The sequence below is a fragment of the Actinia tenebrosa genome, unplaced genomic scaffold (genome assembly GCF_029948245.1).
Source record: "Actinia tenebrosa isolate PJP-AT-01 unplaced genomic scaffold, QUT_ActTen_1.0 PGA_scaffold1__47_contigs__length_23844297, whole genome shotgun sequence".
Lineage (NCBI taxonomy): Eukaryota > Metazoa > Cnidaria > Anthozoa > Actiniaria > Actiniidae > Actinia > Actinia tenebrosa.
The window spans coordinates 20,075,836-20,095,619 of NW_028292578.1; the positions used below are offsets into that span (position 1 = coordinate 20,075,836).

The 19,784-nt window shown below is 37.5% G+C and overlaps 2 protein-coding genes across 2 annotated transcripts; one reads left to right on the top strand and one right to left on the bottom strand.

The window, feature by feature from the left end:
- The first annotated feature begins 807 nt into the window (after positions 1 to 807).
- Positions 808 to 9,702, top strand: LOC116292635 (TBCC domain-containing protein 1). The gene is made up of 19 exons (XM_031699986.2): positions 808 to 1,018; positions 1,301 to 1,362; positions 1,825 to 1,887; positions 2,274 to 2,371; positions 2,854 to 2,965; positions 3,305 to 3,362; positions 3,645 to 3,720; positions 3,928 to 4,021; positions 4,155 to 4,221; positions 4,647 to 4,755; positions 5,323 to 5,443; positions 6,160 to 6,208; positions 6,322 to 6,401; positions 6,659 to 6,781; positions 7,150 to 7,328; positions 7,867 to 7,982; positions 8,424 to 8,479; positions 8,631 to 8,724; positions 8,912 to 9,702. Exons 1-19 carry the CDS (start codon positions 926 to 928, stop codon positions 8,984 to 8,986), a joined length of 1,725 nt encoding a protein of 574 aa, XP_031555846.1. The 5' UTR covers positions 808 to 925; the 3' UTR covers positions 8,987 to 9,702.
- On the bottom strand, positions 9,694 to 19,764 carry LOC116292634 (integrator complex subunit 2). Its single transcript, XM_031699985.2, has 17 exons — positions 19,074 to 19,764; positions 18,380 to 18,593; positions 17,603 to 17,910; positions 17,293 to 17,464; positions 16,701 to 16,992; positions 16,173 to 16,422; positions 15,807 to 15,941; positions 15,268 to 15,420; positions 14,772 to 14,934; positions 14,265 to 14,543; positions 13,577 to 13,778; positions 13,037 to 13,153; positions 12,369 to 12,618; positions 11,948 to 12,061; positions 11,443 to 11,550; positions 10,595 to 10,865; positions 9,694 to 10,383 (listed from the first exon to the last, which is right to left on the bottom strand). Exons 1-17 carry the CDS (start codon positions 19,509 to 19,511, stop codon positions 10,127 to 10,129), a joined length of 3,723 nt encoding a protein of 1,240 aa, XP_031555845.1. The 5' UTR covers positions 19,512 to 19,764; the 3' UTR covers positions 9,694 to 10,126.
- Positions 19,765 to 19,784: the final 20 nt, after the last annotated feature.

Here is a 19,784-nt window from a genome sequence, read left to right on the forward strand (position 1 = left end):
TAACAGCAAACCGCAGTTGAACGCGCACGCGCGCCCGGATCAATTTTTCCCAGAACCCTTCTTGTCTTTTACAGCCGAATGAAAAATTTGACAGTAGTTATTAGATTATGTTCAAATTTTAAATAACATAAACTTCCATCAGAATTATAGCTAGTAGTTGCAGTAGAAAAAAGCCAATATTATTATTTACCCCTCCCCCGTTTTTTTGTTAAAAATGGAGAATTTTTTAATAGCCAAAGCTTTCTCATTTTTTTGTCTTACTTTTTAACTTAAAAACTCATTTTCAGATAGTTATTCATACTAGTATTCGTAAAAAGATATAACTAGCTAAAAACTAGTGTGAGCTGCGTCGGTGTTTCTAATGAAACAGTAATGATGAAAAGGTAAATTATACACCGTGAAAAGATGAAACAACTTACTGACGTTTCGGACGCTAGTCCTTCGTCGGAGTAAAAGAGAAAGAAGTGGAGAGTGGAGAGAAGTGGTTCTTTCTCTTTTACTCCGACGAAGGACTAGCGTCCGAAACGTCAGTAAGTTGTTTCATCTTTTCACGGTGTATAATTTACCTTTTCATCATTACTAGTATTCGTACAGAATTTGAACTAAATGAAAAAAAACTGGAGTGATGAAAACGAAAGAGCAAAAACTTGTAAAGTAACCAATCTAATGGGTATCATGATTACAAAAACAGCTTAGTATCATCAGATTAATTTTAAATACTTTTAAAATGTCAGAAAAAATAGTTTGAAAGGAATAAAAGAAGGTCAATATAAATCATTTAAGAAGAGGCATTACCCATAGTGCTTTGCTGCATTACTAATACGAAATATGGCGGGCAGGAGGAGGAAGGCGCGAAGCCCTTCAAACCTTTCAAACCCTTTTTTATTCAAAACCTTACGCTAAAAACCACTGAATTTCTTATATCATGGAGGTGACAACTCTGGCTTTGTGGGTTCGTGCTGAACCGTTTGATTCTGGCGCCATTCATAGCCCATTACCCCCAAAACTAACGCTTCATGTAAGTAAAACTCTTCTTTGAGACCATAAAATGCTCGCTCACTATCAACTAAAAACTAATTTTTTTTCGTAAAATTTGCCAAAATTATACGCTGAATTATACGAAATTTAATACTTATACTGCCACTTGTACATTTGGTAATACTTTGGTTTGTTTTCCTATATGTTTGCAGGATGTTTTGTCCTGTTTTATTCAATGTTTATGTTTGGATTCATCGTTAATCGAGTTGGCAGGAAGTTTGGATGTGATTAATACAGATAACATTTTCTCTTTGTTTGACAGAATCTGCACAAATTGTGTATCTACTCAAGGAGTAAAGGCAAAGCAGGCTTTCCTAGCATCACGTAAGAATGGTTTTCAGGCTTTTAGTTGTTTAGAAATGGAAAGCACTATTAAATATTCCTTGGTATGGACCAGCTTCAGCATTTTGGACTCATTTCTAAGGGTGTAAACAAAAGCATACAATCCGAAATGACAGCTGTAAATAGTCTGCAGCCAAACTCTTGTAAGGGGATGGGGGAAGGAGGTAATGGTGGGGATGCAAAAATTCAAATACGATGGGGAAACTTCAAAACTCAGCTAAGGAATATTATATCCTAAGAATTGGGATGACATTTTCATTTAACTCAGTAGAACGATTACGATTCAAAAAAAAGTGGTTTTCCCCACTTTGTAATATTGTTCAGTATAAATGCAATGAAAGAAGGACAACTATACCTCATTTTGACGTTTATGTACCAGTCTTCCACCTATCTTCCAGAGATAGGAATATGGTGTATGTTGTTCATTTGTATTTCTTTTTAAAGCTATTCTCTGTGGAAACATGTGGCTTGTAACAAGCTGGGGATATCCAATGATCAAGCTTGGATGTGAGTACTAAATTATTACCTATATATATATATATGTGAGCTCCCACACACAATGCCTGGAATGATACTAAGTTTTGGGAAGATGACCTTCGAGATGGAAGCCAGCAGGTATCTAGCAGTGGGAAGCTAGTTCAATTTATCACCTTGGGGAGGTGGGTGGGGACGTCAAGCAGGTCTTGTGCTCAAATTTTGAACTGGTTCAATGAGAAGGCACATGAGAGTGGAAGTTGTAATCTACCTGGAATGGCAATCCTCTGGAGAAATATATCAAATGTGTGATATTTGCTGAGAATCTGTAGTACATAGATGTTTTTTTCTATAAAAAGGTGAGGTTGGGATCACTTGTGGTAACACATTTTCTACTTTTTTCTTAATTAATTTTGTAGGTATTTTGAAACATTTGACATGCTTACCCAATCAAGCTTTAAGGATTCCCGTACCTGGAAAAGACAGTATCTACACTGCAAAACCCAAGAAGAAATAGGTATTTTGTAATTAAAATTTTGATCCATGATAAATTTACTAAATGTATTCAATGAAAAGAATGACAGAACATGAGAAAAGTGTTAGGAGAAGAAATAAACGTGTGTGCATATGGCATGAGTGCAAATGTTCTACTAATCAATATATATATACACAATACAGCACAGCACAGTAAGGCCAAGGGCAAACGTCGAACTTTCCATGCACCGAACTCATTAAAAACAATGGATATCAGGTGATAATGAGGTGGCATTCTTTTATGTAATTAAGTTCAATGCGTGGAAAGTTCAACGTTTGCCCTAGGCCTTAGCAAGTTTGTTTCCATTTTGTTTATAAAATTGTAATTAGAATTGCCATTATTTTGAACCACTGATAATAAAAAAGAAAGTGTGCACGCATGCTGTGTGCTCTCATGATTCACTCTCCCCAAACCAATGAGAAATCAAAATTTATGACAAGCATTTAATAATTCTATATTTTCAGAAAATTTGAGGGACTTGATGTCAGTTGACACCTTGCAGTTCGTTCTATTCTTATTTATTCAACAAATTCATAAAATTTCCTTCAAGGCTTCTCTTGTGTCTGGAGGTGAAGAGTATCCTTTTCTGTCAGAAAAAAATATTTTTGTCATGCTATTTCTGTTCAGAATAATTTTGATGTGAAATGTGAGACATTTCAAGGTTTTTCTCACTGTTTTGTAATTTCCAACTTAATTTCAATAAATTTTATTTTACCTTATACAATCCATCCATTAATTGTTTTGTTCAGTTCACTTGTTCGTTCGGTTGTTGGTTCTCTCCTTCATTCATTCATTCATTCATTCATTCGTCTTAAATCATTTCAGGAAAACCATACTTATGCTTATAAAATCTTTCCATATTTTCTTCCTCTTTTGAACAAAACCTGTTTCTTAGTTTCTTAACTCACTTTGAAGATGGCCAACTCATTCCAGATCACCAGACTTGGATCACAAAGGATCAATTGCCATCAAGGTAAGGTGTTAAAAAAAATCTATTGACCTGAATTACTCATTTAAAATTGTTTCGTAGTAAATTCAAAATAGGTCCTAAAACTGACCTTTGAGGTACTCCATAAATAAACAAATTGCAGCAGACTCTTTACCTCAATTATTGATAAACTCTAAACTCAGTACTGTTGGAGCCAAGTTCTAGTATATATGGTGTATATGATCGTTTAAAAATTATATATTGCATTGTGTTAGTAATTGACATGCTACATGTATATGACGTCTTGTTTTATATTATTTTTCTTAGAGTCTTGATGAACATGACTATATGATGTTCATTCTTCATCATCTTAATGAAATTCTTGAACTTCTTATGGAGCCAGGTATTTCTTTAAATATTTGTGTTTCCATATTGTGTAGTTCCAGAAAATATTCATATTCCACCACGTAGGAAATCAGAAATTTCCCAGGGGTGGGGACCTTTTTAAAAATTTAATCCATGGTGGGATATGGAAATGTTCTGGAACCTTTTTAGAGTATGCATTAACAGTTAGGTCCAATATTGAGTTTTTCCTTTCTTTATATTTCAGAATCCACCATGAACTCAAACACAAGTGAATCCTGTTTGACTCTGGAAGCTGTGGATGCACTAGGATTTTTGTTTGTAGGTACAGTGGATAGCAAGTGAGTAATAAGTCTAAGAAATCTTTTTGTCCTTCTTGGTTTTCTTAGTTTGTCTGTAATTTGCTCAATATAAATATCATTAAAAGCTCGTTTTTGGGTATTTTGGTTTATCAATTTAATTCCTTGCTTGCAGAAAAGTCCAACCTCTTGAAGAGCTGGCAAGGATACAATCTGAAACAAGTAAAAGTGGCTATTCTAAAGTAAGGATTAAAAGTTTGAAACTCTGGGATTACAGCAGTGACTTTTCTTTTATCTTTTTACTTTTCTTTAGGAAAATCTTTGGGGTAGGGGGAGGGGGAAGGAATTCCTGGAATCTCCAAGATTCAAAATTTACAAAGTTAACTCAGACTTATCTTAAATTTAAAGTTGCACAGAACACCCCCCCCCCCCCTTCCTAAAAAGGTGGATAAAAAAGAAGGATTCTTTAGTCTGAGCTGGTCTGTCCTGTGCCTGGCCAAGTATTTGACATGGAAAGTGTTAAGCACTAGGATGTACTTCTGTTTGGGACATTCCTGTAGGTCGGAGTTCAAATGGTACACTACCCTTAACCCATACAATGTCAATGCTTCATGAACTAAACGTACACATTTTGTAAAAATTACTGTACAATTACCTTACTTTTCAGATCTGCAGGACATTTTCATTCCGTGATTTCCAGAGTTGGTTAAGATCTAATTTGCAGATCAATCCATTTGGAGTGTCAGTAATCCTGTCACATGGTAGTAAGCACAAAGGTAAGAATTGTATTGGATTGGGATCAAAAGTGGTCAGAAAAATCAAGTAGAGTAACAACATTTCACTTATCTCTTATTTCTGGGGTCTGTGATTCAAATCCTGGACTCAGCATTGTCAAGTCCTTGCTGGTAGGGGTTTTCTTCAGACTCTCTAGTTTTCCTAACTCCACAAAACCTAACCAGATAAATTTAAATTTAAATTCAATCTGTAAGTTAGCTATGCCATGACTTTAATCAGTCCAGAGGTTTTTAGCAGCTAAATATAATTTGATATATTTTTCATGTCAAATGAGGTTGTGACTAAAAATAAAACAAACATGAAATAAGGGTTTCTGTATTTTTTAAATTGTGTAGTTCCAGAAATCATCCATACCCACCCCACAGAGGAATTTGGAATTTCCAAAGAGTAGGGGGGTCAGAGAAAGAACAAAAATTACAGAGTTTGTATGGAAAAAAATTGGAATTTCTGGGGGGTAGGGGGGTGTCTTAAAAAAATTCCTCCGTGAGGGGGGTATGGATAATTTTTGGAACTACACATTCTTACAAAATGTTATGCTCTATTAACAGATATTTTGAGCCTCAGTGATACGTTTGATGATCACAGCATAGTAAAGCACAGAGAATCAGATAACAAGGACCCCTCACTTAAGGGAAGGATCATGAGTAACATTATCTATGCACCAAAGAAGTAAGTACACATAAAAAATCCCTCCTGTTATGCAGTTTGAATTGTGCGGAAAATGTCACAGTTGGATCATTCAAAATAGACCTTCTCAGCTAGGGTATGTGCAGGCATAATCATGTCCTCATGAATTATTAATGCATTTTATAAAAAATATATATATAACTCCTTGGCTGGGTTTCCCATCTCATATCATCTGTCATTCCCAAAAGTATCATTTATTGCGCTCAGTTGCACATGAGAAGACATATGAATATGGATACAACTCAAACAAAGAATCTTATTCTCAAGGGAATGACACATGGTCTGAAATGGGAAAACATCACACCCTAGCCAAGGAGGTCTATTATATGTTTATAAAATTTATTAATAACTCTGAGGACAAACAAAGTAAATCACTAGCGCAAAGGAGGTTTGAAAATGTGATCTTAATTAAATAAAATCTGGGAAACTTATGATTTGAATTTCTACAAGAATTATTTATAGTAGTTTGAGAAGCCACATCAAGCATGTGAAAGAGTATTTCACTCTTTATCCAATTGCCTCAAATTGTTTTTTCAGATTGTTTTTTCAACTCACTTCTCACTGTTTGGAAATCAGATGAAACACACTTTTACTCTTTGATATATAAATACTTTGAATATTTCACTCTCTTTCATGCTTGATATACAGTATTACTTCACATATTCCACACTCTTTCATGTGTTCGATATATTTCACAGCTTAAAGCTTGTCATCATGTCTCAAGTTTGTAAACAGACTGTTGCCAAGGTATAATAACATTTTTTTTATGGATTCAAAAATTCCTTTTATTTTGTTTTGTTTCCCATCCATTCTCTCATTTTTTCATGCTATATATTTTTTCATACTATTTTTTTATCCAGGCTAGCGACATCTATGCTGGCAGTGATGTCAAAATACACAGATGTCATTACTCATACATATATATCTTGTGTCCACTAAGGTATAACCAAAGAGAAAATAGTGCTATATAAGTGAATAAATTATTATTCTGGTCCCAGTTGTATGAATGGTTGATAGTGCTATCCACTAGATAAATCGGACCTTATCCAGTGGATAAATAGATGCAGTTTCCAATAAATTTATTCACTTGATAAGATTTATCCATCCGATAGTGCTATTCATCCCTCATACAACCTGGCCCAGATCATTGTGTGAAAATTATTTTACTTTACTGTAAGTGTTAATATTTTTATCCAGGTCAGTGACAGTACAAAAATGTCACAATTCTACAATAGTTCTTGGATGTGTCAAGACATTGGTCAATATTATTGCCTGTGAGAATGTGACTTTTGTCATGGTCTGTAACAGGGTGGCCATCAGGTGAGAACAGAACAAGAATGGTATTTGGGAGCTGACTGGGATGAGGGAAGGGGCAGAGGAGGGTAATAGGAAGCCACACGACCCCAAATCAGTGTTGGTAGGGTGTCGATAGAGTGTCGGTAGGTTGTTGAAAGAATATCGAAGGTTGTCAGTAGGATGGCGGCAAGTTAGTGGTAGAGATGCTGACTCCAGGAATCTAACCTGAGACTAGATATAAGAGGCAAATGCACCACCCCTACGCCACCCTAGATTTCCTTGATTAAGAGAGGGTCTCCTGTCCCTTTTAAAATCATATTTCTCATAGGCTCAGCCAACATATTTTTCACTAATAGACATCTAACTTGTTTCTTGTTTGTTGCTCCTTGCAGTGGATGTGTAAACTGTACCTTCCACTTATGTTGTCCTACCAGACCATTGATCCTGACTGGTAATGAGAACCTCACCTTGGCACCTTATCATACCTTCTATCCCAAGCTGGAGGAACATCTGAAGAGTGAATGGGGAGTGATTACGACTACTAATGAATGGAATAGACCTTTGCTGTTAGGTAAGAGACTGCCCTCTCCTTGCCTTGCAGGCTATTATTGCTGAGGTAGCTGTTGTTGATGTTGTTGATGTTGCTGCTGATGCAGTAGCTGCTGCTATTTCTGCTGCCTTTGCTGCTGGTGATGTTGCTGCTGGTGCTAATTTTGTTTTCCTTGCTGCTGATTCTGCTGCTATATCTTTGCTGCTGCTATTTCTGCTACTTTTGCTGCTGCTAATCTTGCTATTGCTACTGTTGCTGTTTCTGTTGTTGATGCTGATGATGATGCTGTTGCTATTTCTGCTGCTGTTGCTGCTCCTGATGTTGCTGTTGCAGCTGTTGTTTTTCCTGCTGCTGATTTTGTAACTATATTGTTGCTGCTATTGCTGCTGTGGATGTTGCTGCTGCTATAGCAGCAGTAGCATCAGCAGTGGATGTTGTCTCAGCTGTTGTTATTGATGTTATTGCTGTTGCTGTTGTCTTTTGTTCCTTTTAAGTTTTATACTGTTGACCATCCTGTTTTTGAGGGCGTTGTTCCAATGTGATACTTTCTTTGTCACAGGTAACGGTCATTCAGAGATTCTTGAAGTTCAGGACCCACCAGATGTATATCGTGAGCTGCCTGTACAGGAATTCTTTACCTTCAACATACCATTCAGTATGAAAGGATCTACTGAGGTAAGTGCACGTTGTCCCCCTTGTGACTTTAGCCAGGCACACAAATAGAAACAGATTTGCCTATGTCATTTTATACACCCTTGACTTCAGTATTCTCAAATCGCAAATTCACATAAATGACTCATTTTGACTTATACTCCTTAAAATTTGAAGTCATTGAAATTTGAAATGTGTAGTTCCAGAAATTATCCATACCCCCCCCCCCCCCCCCTCACCGAGGAATTTCAAATTTCCATACCCACCACAGAGGGAATTTGTTAAAGGACCCCCCTACTCCCATAAACTTCCCATATTCTTCCATTCAAACTCTGTAATTTTGTTCTTATTCTGACCCCCCTTTCCTTCAGAATTTCCTCTGTGGATGGGGTGTGGATATATTCTGAAACTTTCTTAATTATTGCTGTTAGATAATTCATAAATATATGTTCTCTATTTTGCCAGGCATCACCCATTCCTCTACCAAAAAAATATGAAGACGCTTTGCAGGAAAGGGAAAAGTAAGGGGAATTGCAAGGGATTTATACATGTTACTTTTCCTTCTATAAATAAGGTTTTCGTTTGAACCCTATTCACGTCCATGGTGTCTCCATGATGATGTGTACTGTAACCATACTGTGTTCATAATTTCTATTCTGTTTTGTTTTTCAGTGTAATTAACAACTGGTATCAAATGGTCAAGAACTTGAGTCTTAACAAACCACAAAGACAACAGTTACAAAGTGTTGTCCAAAACAGATTTCAGGTATGATGATAATAATGGTGATGATGGTGTAGAAATAATGATGTTGATGATGATGATAATGATGATAATGGTGGTGGTTGATTTCATCCAAATAGCACGACAGGAACTGTTTGTCTGTCATTGAAGTTGTCTGTTATTTAAGACTGGTAATAATTTAATGATTCACTCCTGTATTTATTATACCCAGGAGTGGTTAGCTGACAGCAACGAAGCCAGTCAACTCAATGGCCTGGTTCCATCGGCACATACAAGCAAGCATTGATGATAAACAAAGTTGCACATGACATTCTTAATCACGGTAGGGCATTTATACACAAACACTCTAAAGCAACCAGCTAAACTAAGAAGAAAGACATGAAAAAATATTACCGTTGATTGCCAGCAAAAAAATTAGTAGGTCTTCCTTTATACTCTCCTACTTTTGGAGCAATAAAAGAAATACAAAAATATAGTCATGGGCTTCCTGTGGCATATTTTAACTTGAAGTCTTCCAAGATTGTTCAGTAAAGTAAGAGTGACATTTTATAGATTTAACACTTGTAAAGTCGTAACATATTAGATGGAGGGTTCATAGACCTGGGCCCGGTTGTATGAGGGGTGAATAGCACTATCCGACTGATAAATCTTATCCAGTGGATAAATTTATTGGATAACAGCATCAACTTATCCACTGGATAAGGATTTATCCATGAGATAGCGCTATCCACCCTTTGTACAACTGGGCCCTGTAGACTTGATTTCTTGTATCTAGGGACAATTTGCATTTTGGCAGGAAAAGTTCTAGCAATCTATTCTTTCCTGCCAAAAGCCCCTTTAAAATCCAGGCAATTTTTATTCAGAATGTCCCAATCAAGTTTAAGTATCTTTGAAATAAGAAATACATTATGTGTACAAATTAACAATATTCACTAGAGAAATTTGTTATTTTTATCCAAATTCAAAACCAAGGGTTTGTAAATAAATTTAATGGTAGGACAAGCTTGACATCAAGTTTTATTTTCTTCTTATGTTTATTTTCTTTTTTCTAAGTTTCTTTTCTTTCATCCTTTTATCCTTTCTTTCCTTTAACTATGCTGTATTTACTGAACATTTATTGGTTCAGCTGTTAAACATTTAATACTTGTCAAACAGAAGAGACATCCTTGGGGTTGGTCACTCAATGTTCTTGAGATAAATGTTGCATGACAAGGTGGCAACCCTAATGTGTCTGCATAGGGGGCTAGGATTTCCTGAGGATAGGAACTTGTCTGATCTGTGAATTTATGTCCCTTGTGTTTTCTGCGTAGTGAACCTATGAACAGTCTGCACTCCTTAGGAGTTTCCTGCTAATCAAGGTAACGTTGTGCAAACTTCTACGCAACTATTCTCCCTCTGATCCTGATTTTAGCCTTGTCCTCTGAACTTACGAGGATACTTCATGCTGTTTCAACACAGATATTCTAACAAGCTCAGCAAACGTTTTTTCTACTAGTTCACAAAGTTTGATGTCTTGTGAATGACTGGAGGCCTCTGTGTCTTTGTTTTCTGAAGTTTTTACGATTTGATCATAGTTGGCGTCATCTGTGAAGCCGTGGTCTTCATGGTCAGTAGTTACATCTATATTTTCTGCTCCCAAATTTATTCCTTGGGAAAGACGCTCAAGTAGTGAGTCGTAGGATCCTGCATAGGAATAAAAAAAATGAATGGGTGATGAGTAGGTGGATGAGTAGGTGGATGAGTAGGTGGGTGGGTGGGTGGATGGATGTAGGGATGTAGGGATGAATGGATGGATGGGTGGGTGAATGGGTGGATTAATGAACAAACAAACAAAAAAATATTTCAATGCAGCAATTTCAAGAAAAACAAAATAGTTACCATATTTCGGACTTACCAATAACAAAGTTTGTGGTGACTTTAGCATGAGACGCAGCCACTTTACCAAGCTGCACCAAAAAAGATGTGGCCTCAGGATGCAGAGGAGGGAAGGCTCGACAAAATCTGACCAAGGCTGGTAAGGTGGGGATGAAAAATGATGCCCTCTTGCTACTTGGTAATGCAGCCAATAGCGATGACAGGCGACTGAGTACATACTTGGCCACACCCATGGCCTTGGGGAGGGGGTACTGGAGGCAGAGGTACGAGGCTAGTTGAATAGCAAACAGCTGGAATGAAAGAAATAGAAAATTAACTTATTCGATCTTTATAAGAAGACAGTACTAGACTGTATTTTAGGATGATACTGTATCTAAAAGCCCTGCCAAGATCTTGGCTAGCTGCAATCCTATACACCACAAGGTCAGTGCCAGTTTGTCTTTGAACTTGTCTTTTATGGGAAGCACCAGTAGCGTGCGCTGCTAATGCGCCGCCTCTCACCAATGCGACCCGGGTTTGAGTCCCGCTGAGCTCAGTGTCGTATGTGAGTAGAGTTGTTTGTTGGTTCTCTCCTGTGCTTCAAGGTTTTTTCTCTGGGTACTCCAGTTTTCCTCCCTCCTCAAAAATCAACTACTAAATTCTAATTCGATCTTTGGGCTTTCACCTAGTTTGGAGCCTTTGTGATTGTCCCACGCTGTGATACAACAGCTAAAGCTAGTAGAACTTGAAGGGTCACAAAATATTTGGATCATTTAAGTCTCCCAAACCCTGCATGCCTCCCCCTGTAGGGCCTGCCCTCGACAAAGTAGGAGTATACCAAAAGACATTTACCAAGCTTTCCAAGGACAAGGTCAGACGTGTCTTTACCTGTTTTTCTATTTGCGGTTGGTTAACAAGTTCAGGAATGAAGTCCAGACAAATGTGCATTGATGGTACTCCTGCTACTGTGACAGGTAGTAGTTTGGAGGGATAACCCTGCAAGATATCATCAACAAATGGAAAAGAATACTGAGAACTCAAGCTGGCAAAGAATATGATGGGGATTTTAAAACAACAGCATTTTTTAGAATAATATAGACCCCGTACAGCACTTTGGAATGCAGTTCAATCTGGGGGATAAAACAATTCTCAGGAGATTGGAATTCTTTTGTTTGTCCTCCAGATTGAGCTGCTTTGACGTCACATGCAAGGGGTGCATCATGGAGAGTCCATGTTATTTCTATGAGAGTGATAATATCATTTATTTATCCTGGATACATGCAAGGGATGGCACGATGTGAAGCACAACAAAATAATAGTAAGTTGTTAAATAAACCACCAAATGGTTCAGCACTGGCTGATGATAAGTGTTAGAAAGACAGGAGGGAAATACCTGAAAGTGAACAAGCTTAGCTATGGCAGGATCAGCTATGAAGATCTGATGTAAGGATGAACAAACACGACACTGGATCTCTCGAAGTAAACATGCATCCATGCTGTTCCCATCCTAGAAAATAAACATTAAACAATATAAATTTGTTATTATATAAAACAAGACATATAAATAAACAACAAAGCTGTAAACTAACCTGTTTAGCTAGTTTAACTAACTTGTTCATCAGCTTCAAAATTGTTTAGCTGTGTTTAACTTAAGTAAACCTGTTTATCTAGCTCAACTAACCTGTTTACCTGCCTTAAGTAACCTGTTTGTCTAGTTTAACCAGCCTGTTTAGCTTAAATAACTTGTTTATCTAGTTCAACCAATATTTTAAACTAATTAATCTGACTGAGCTTGCCTATCTAGTTTAACCAACCTGTTTATCCAGTTTACTAGGAAGACAAATCTCCAGTAATAGCTGTATTGCAGCACTCTCCTGTGCAGCAACTAAAGCTATCCTCAGTTCTTCTCGTTCCTGTTCCATGTTGCAGTTAGTACTGCTGTAATTACTGCTAGAGGCTCGCTTAGTGACTGGATTGGCTTGGAGATGCTGGCTGAGCATTGTACGCGAAGCAGCAAGGTATCCCCGAAGAATGCGTACTAGAATATCGAAAACTGGTGGACATCTGAAAACCGTAAATATGAAGATATTATTAGGTGCGATAAATAAGCCAAAATACATGCAGATAATTCATAAACAGATCAAGGAAAACATATAAAAGCAGTTTAATCACAAAACAGATGAAGGAAATCATCTGTTGGTTACCAAGTCAAGTGTTAACAAATTGACAATTAACGAATTGCATTGCCAATCTTGAATTTTTTATGTTCAAAAAATAATTTTAAAATACCAAAATCATTTTATTCTGTAAAATTTTATTCATTCAATTTTTATTCAATAGACTTTGTAATTTTTTGAACCTTTAAAGGTTGATTTTGTGGAGGGAGGAAAACCAAAGAACCTTCTTTCCCATATAATCACAGAGAAAAATCATCACCCCCTCCCTCCCCAATGCAAAACTAGAAAAAATTGTTGACATCTACCTGAAAATCCTCGGACTACATCTGAGTACAGTAAGAGGGTCGCGTATCAGATCTTCGTCTGTGTATGAGGACGGTCCACCATCTTGACACAAGACATTTATAGTAGCGAGCCAGAGTCTGATGAGCAGGGGAGAAAACAGAAATATAAGAATTTTTGAAATAAAAAATATAGCACAAGTTAAAATTTTCTTATATATTCTCATACACATATTTTCTTATATTATTGACCTACATGAGGCCAAACACAATGGAAGTGAATGTAAGAAGAAATGAAAGAATGATTTTTGATTCTCAATTCAGCTTGACAAATCTATAATAAATTATCCTGTTTCTTTTCTACCAGCAATACTACCTTGAGATGAACCATTTTAGAATATACCATTTCATAATGTAACGTAGCATTCCCTTGACTACGTTTTTAGTGTGTGTAATGGGAAAGGGGGTGGTGATGCATATAGTGGATATATAGTGGAAAATATAGTGAATATTACAAAAAAAGTGCCCTTCCCTGTTTTTCTTTTTTACTTCATAATTACTCACTTCCTTGGTATAACAGTACTTATTTTAGACCAGAGTTCGCAGCAGAGCATCTGTACTCGTCTAGGAACAGAGGGTAGTACTATCGAAGGTAGAGCATTCACCAGTGGGTCAGTGTAAGGGATGAGGTTACTGGGCTCAATGTTGACAAGTTTGGTTAGGATAAGCATTGCCATTGAAGGGTTCTCGTGGACTACTGATAGAGCTGTGATGAGAAAAAAAAGTCAAGATATATCAGGGCTATAATGACACTTGCAGAGTACAGGCTTTTATTGATGCTGCTGATTCTGCTGTTCTTATATAAACCTTTTCATTTTTAACAATAATGTGTGCAAACACAGTATACATTAATTTCTATTTCTGCAATTTAAACTTTCCATTTTAGTTACAATATTTTTGTATGTAACATCTAACTTTTCGTATATTTATTTCTTATCACATCATATGCCCACAAACCTGAGTGATTCACATATAGTTTTGGACATATTTGAGTACAAAATCCAGGATTTCACTTCCAGGGGGGAAGGGTACTACGTAACCCTGCCCCTCCCCTCTAAATCTGGTCATGTTAAATGACAATTATTTTGACCTTATCTCTAAAGTAGCTTGGATTCCAAACAACAAATTAAAATGGAGATGAGCAACAGGAGAGTTAAAAATCAAGAACCAGACACTCTTGAAGCCAGCATACCTTCTTTCAGCTTCAAAGGCGAACAGCGCACATTGAGCACACCTGAAACCCCCCGTTTTGCCACGCCCTGCAGGTAAGATTTATCTTGCATTTCTTCCTCGATCAACCACTCATCCACAAGACAAAGGTGTGGATAATGAGTAACGAGCAGGCGAAGAAGAGGAGCATAAAGACCTCGGAATTCTGACTGCCGTGATCTTGCTTGTAGTACGAGGTACTTGATTGGGATATGCGCTAGAAGACCTGTACTGTACGACTCTTGCTGGACCTCAGAATTGACTAGAAAAAATACGCAGTAATTAACAATTATTATTAGATGAAGCTCAGCTTGATATTTTTAATTATTACGACAGAGGCAATGTTGTTTATATGTATATTTTACAACCATCACTTCTGTGAGGTTTAAGCAACACATACTACCCTGACTAAAATCTGTGCGAATATCAAAAGTGCACGGAGCAAAGTTAAAGGTACTTATCACTTCACCATCACTTCACTTCACCATACCTAGAGCTTTCATATTGTTGAGAAGACAGTCTTGGTAGAGGAGTACATAGTATAGCATCAAGAGACGTGAAGTTAAGGAAGATTCCATGTCTTCTCCACCATCGTTTCCCATGTAGACTGATGGCCTTCTGATGAGGGAGGTGCTGTCTGTGTCTGCAGTACCCTGTACATAAAACATGGCTGAATCAGTAGAAGTGGTCTGTGATTAGGGTAAAGGGAGGGGAAAAGAAATTGGAGGATGGAAGAGAAGGGAGAAAGGGGACCCCTCCCTCATTTATGCCATAACTTCAAATAATATAATATTCATGATTTTCATGATTTTGATCAAACCTCACAATAGACACCTTGCATGTGACAGCAAAGCAGCTCAATTTGGAGGACAAAACAAGAATTTTTTAATCTCATGAGAATTGGAGACCTATTGTTATGTCCTCCAAATTGAGCTGCATTCCAACGCACTGCAAGTTTTATTTTATATTGTATTAATACGCAGTACCTTAAATATCGCCAGAATTTCAGCTTCAGTAAAACCTTGTTGAAATGCTTTACTACTTGGGTTGATGATGGAGTTGACATAGACCTCCACAAGTCCTGGCACCAGTGGGTGGAGGGGTGTGATACATGTACATAACTGTCTGTAGACCCAATTCTAAGGGAGAATTAGAAATGAATATCATTCATTGCATTATTGATTGATCCCTTAATACAGATCAGTTCTCTCATCAAACATAATTTTTGTCAAAGACGGGAAGCAGGCCTTATTAGGGAAGGAGGTTATTCATGACCTTGATCTGAATTTTACAACTGCCTATGTCCTAATTTTGGAACATATTGAGTGGCTTGTTGGGATTTACCATTAAAAGATCCTCGCTGCCGGCAAATCATTAGAGCAGTCTGTCGTTTTTCACTAATTTGTGTCTCTTGCAGCTTCAAGGCCACGTTGCATGTCGGAATTTACCCCTAACAGAGCCTTGGGGAAGAGGGTGATTAATCAACAATACAGACCTGGTGCTCATACTGATGATTATAACTTACCTTAACTGGTACATAATGCTTAGTAAAGGCTCGAGATTTAAGCAGCTGATGAATACAGTGGATAGGTAGAAATCCTGTCATGTTGCCGTTCAACTGTGGAGTGACTGGAACTGTCACAGCATGGCTGGTGATAACCTGGTAAAGATTGTAACGTCAGTTTTATTACAGGTACAATGCTTTTCTATTTCAGACCACATGTCATCTCATTCTTTTGGGAATAGCATTTTTCGTTTGAGTTGTTTCCATGATCATTTGTCTTCTCATTCACAACCATTAAACAAAGAAATGATACTCTAGGGAATAACACATGATCTGAAATTGGAAAATAATATACCCAAGGCAAAGAGGTCTTTAGATTTTACCAACCTTTTCTGGGAATAGTTCCTGCGTGAAGAGTGATTTCACTCTACTAAGTGGTCCAGCCTTTGTTTTCATCGACAAAATTGATGAGACAAGTTCAGCAATCGACTCCAGTTGGTTGCTATGGAAATGGATTGAAATCAGTAGCAGGACCTCTCCAAATGATGCGTGCACTCCACTGGCTGTTTCATAGTGTGACTCTTCCTTCGACAGCCATTTGATCAAGTGAATGGCCTTTTGCTCGTGTTCTGGTGTACTAGAAACATGATCACAAAAAAACAAGTAAACTGAAGTGCCTATTACCTTATCACTGTCATAAGCTGCTTTTTCAAGTTCTCCTGTGACCATCTCATGCAGTGACTTTGATCAGCCCAGAATTTGTTTCAAGGTTCGATCTGTGAGTTATCCATGCCCTGACTTAGATCAGCCAAGATTTTGTTTCAGGGTTCGATCTGTGAGTTATTCATGCCCTGACTTAGATCAGCCCAGAGGTTGTTTCAGGGTTCAATAAAATTGAGAGGTCAATCCTCTTACCTGATGATCTGCGGACATGCCAAAAGTGTACACAAACCAATAACAACAAATCTCACACCAGCGGCAGTAGGTGGGGCATGACAAGTGATAAGCGACAATAACACTTCCGTCTCCTCATGAGTCAACTTCATCCCAGCCAGATTCTTAAGCCCACAGTATAACCTCAGTAGTGCACTTGCATGAATTATGTCATCTTCACTGATTTCTAATGACTCAAATGTCTCAACTTCGGGGACAACTGCTAGTGGCTTTTCTTCTTCAACAATCTCAAAGTCGGTACTCATTTGCATTGCTGTCAGTACAATAAATAACAAAAATAAGTAGAATTGCTTGAAAAGAACCCTACAAAATCTTTTTTCATTTTATTATCTTTTTATCACTAAAATAATATTATTTATTTCTAACACCTCTTAGTTGCTACAGATATAAGCCTGTTCCATAAGCAGCTCTACTCATGTAGCTAATTGATGAATTAATTAGGGCAAAGGAGTGGCATAATCAACTGCCGCTCTTTTTTTATTTATAATCTTTGTTTATACCTTGACGCTCAAATCATACGATAACCCTTCTGCAATTCCTGACGATTCATTACCTTCTAAAATTTCCATTGTTTCTCTGTCCTCATGAGTTTCCCCACCACCTGTACTTTCTCCAGCACTGTCTCCTGTTACAATGACGGCATCCTTTTTCATTCTTTTGGGTATAAGAGACGAGACTTCCTTTAAGAGTTGGCTCCTTAAAGCATGTAAAATGGAGCTAGAAGACTAAAAGGAAAAAGCAAAAAAATGGATGAAAACATTAAGTATTAGTATGTTGACAAAATCTTGATCAATAACCCAATAACAAAGAAACTCATTCTCAAGAGCTGAAAAGGTAAAATAATTGTGTATTCATTTGATTACCTTTTGTCCAATCTTAACAAATTCGGCAAACCAGTTTCGTACTTTTAGATTACCTCCCAAAATTAAGCCACTCAAAAATGCTATCAGGTCACCACCACTTCTGTCATTGCTTCTTGCACCGGAGCCAAAGTCCAGCGCCAGCGCAACAGCTAAACCTGGCAAGCAACAGAGTCTTGTTGCTTCTGCCTGCATGACAAGAGCATGAGCTGGATTCATGGTACACAGTTGTCTTAAGGCTTGTGTTCTGATCATTCCTCCTAGACTACTGTCATCTTGGACTTCACCGTTTGAAATTAGTGCAAAGCAAACTGGAAAATGATCATAATAATAAGTGACCAGGGTTAAATACCACCTATACCTCACTAACCAACATAAGGTCCAGTAACTTAGTTGGTTAGAGCGTCTGACTACTGTAGCAAACGGAAGGTCACAGGTTTGAATCTTGCCTGGAGCTCTGAATTTTTTTCTGATCAAAATTTGCTTGAAGAAATGTAATAATAATAATAATAACAACTTTATTTAATGATTGTGGCACTAAATAGTGTACTACACTAATAAACTTGTGGCCCTCCCTCAATATAAAACTACTAATATTTACAAATTTAAAAATATAAAATATATGTAATAACAACTATCATTCACATCTTTGTTAAATATCCAATCACAAAAACATGTCAATAATAATTGTCATTTAATCCTGTTTTTATTATTAATAAGAAACATTACAGAAGCAAGATACTTATTTAGAAGTATACATTTGTCTTTAATGACTAATACCTTGTTCAAACTTGTCAGGAACATTAGCAACCAGTCGGCATAGCAACCAAGGACCATACTTCACCCGTAACAGTGTCTCTGCTACTTGTTCTAAGGGGAGTAGTGAGGGGAGTTCAGCTTGTGCAATGCAGATTACATCTGATACTTCCTCCAGAAATACTTCGCACTGGAAGAGCTCTGATTTCTCTGGGATAAACTCTTCTTTTAAAGATATCTGTGGAAAATACATTTATTAAGTGACTTGATATTAAATTCTGGAGGGAAACTGGAGAACCCAGAGAAAAACCCTCAAAAAAGGAGAGAAACAATCACCAACTTTACTAACATGATACTAAGCTTGAAATTCAAACCACATGTTGCATTGGTGAGAGGCAACCACTTCATCGCTATAAGTACAGAGGTGTGTGATTCTCTCTACTAACCGGAGTACAATCTCATTTTGACCAACTCCTTGCCCTCTCCTCTCTCCTCTCTCCTCTTCCCCCTCCCCCCCTCCCAACAGAAATATTATTTTGGAGTATACAAATAAAAAGTTGATACAAAATGAAAGTGTCAAAATAATATTCTATAGTTATTTCATTTTTGCTTGCACACCATGTCATGGCGGCCATGTTGGTGACATCTATCAAAGCATCTCCAACATGGCCGCCACGGCTTTTATTCCCTTGGAAATGTTATCAAACCCTCCATTTACCTTGCTCATTATGCGCAACAGTTCACTAAGAATAAGTCTTAATCTTCGAGACGGTTCGCTCCTTTCAAATTCAAGCGCCAGTTCATTTTGTAAAGACTCCACAAGCACCGAAGCTCCTCCAGCACCTCCGACTTTCCTTCGTAGTTCCTGCTCTTTCGACGCGTCTTGCTCGAGAACGCTAAAATCCACAGACAGCAGAGCGACGATAGAATTAACTACTTCTAATCCCGAGAGGATCTTCTGGATTCCCTTTCTTGCTTCGGTCCAAGAGGGACTTTGATCTACTGGGGAACAAAGCGCCATTCGAACAAGACACGGTAGTAAAGGCCGTAACTCCTTGGTGTCTAGAGCGGAAAGTTCCGTCACACTGGCTGAGCGCATGCTGTTGAATGCCCGTGCTGTTGGAATATCCTGTAACATCTGAATGTTAAGATCCATTTTTATCTTAGATATATTTAAGCTGAAGTACGATCTGTCTTGTAGACTTGAACTACATGTGTTTGTTGTTATGATGGCTTTTAGCTTATCTTTTATGTCCAATCTTTGCAAACTCCAAGCCAAATAATTTAATCACCTGAAATATTTGAGTATCCTTCAGATTAATAACGTTATTCTGGCGCTATTAGATAAAAATTTCAGAGATCTAGCTAGTAGATTTAGTTCACCATAAAACCTTCACTTCGTCCGCCATTTTGTTTTCAGTGACTTGTT

What these genes read in the sequence shown, in the direction of transcription:
- LOC116292635 (XM_031699986.2), top strand. Translation starts at nt 926, where the DNA reads ATGGAGGTGACAACTCTGGCTTTGTGGGTTCGTGCTGAACCGTTTGAT. An exon ending in GCAGGCTTTCCTAGCATCAC is followed by an intron (nt 1,363 to 1,824) that starts GTAAGAATGGTT and finishes TTCTTTTTAAAG; the next exon opens with CTATTCTCTGTGGAAACATG. An exon ending in ATTATCTATGCACCAAAGAA is followed by an intron (nt 5,444 to 6,159) that starts GTAAGTACACAT and finishes TATATTTCACAG; the next exon opens with CTTAAAGCTTGTCATCATGT.
- LOC116292634 (XM_031699985.2), bottom strand. Translation starts at nt 19,511, where the DNA reads ATGGATCTTAACATTCAGATGTTACAGGATATTCCAACAGCACGGGCA. An exon ending in AGTACTGTTATACCAAGGAA is followed by an intron (nt 13,154 to 13,576) that starts GTGAGTAATTAT and finishes CCTGCTCATCAG; the next exon opens with ACTCTGGCTCGCTACTATAA. An exon ending in AACCGCAAATAGAAAAACAG is followed by an intron (nt 10,866 to 11,442) that starts GTAAAGACACGT and finishes CTTTCATTCCAG; the next exon opens with CTGTTTGCTATTCAACTAGC.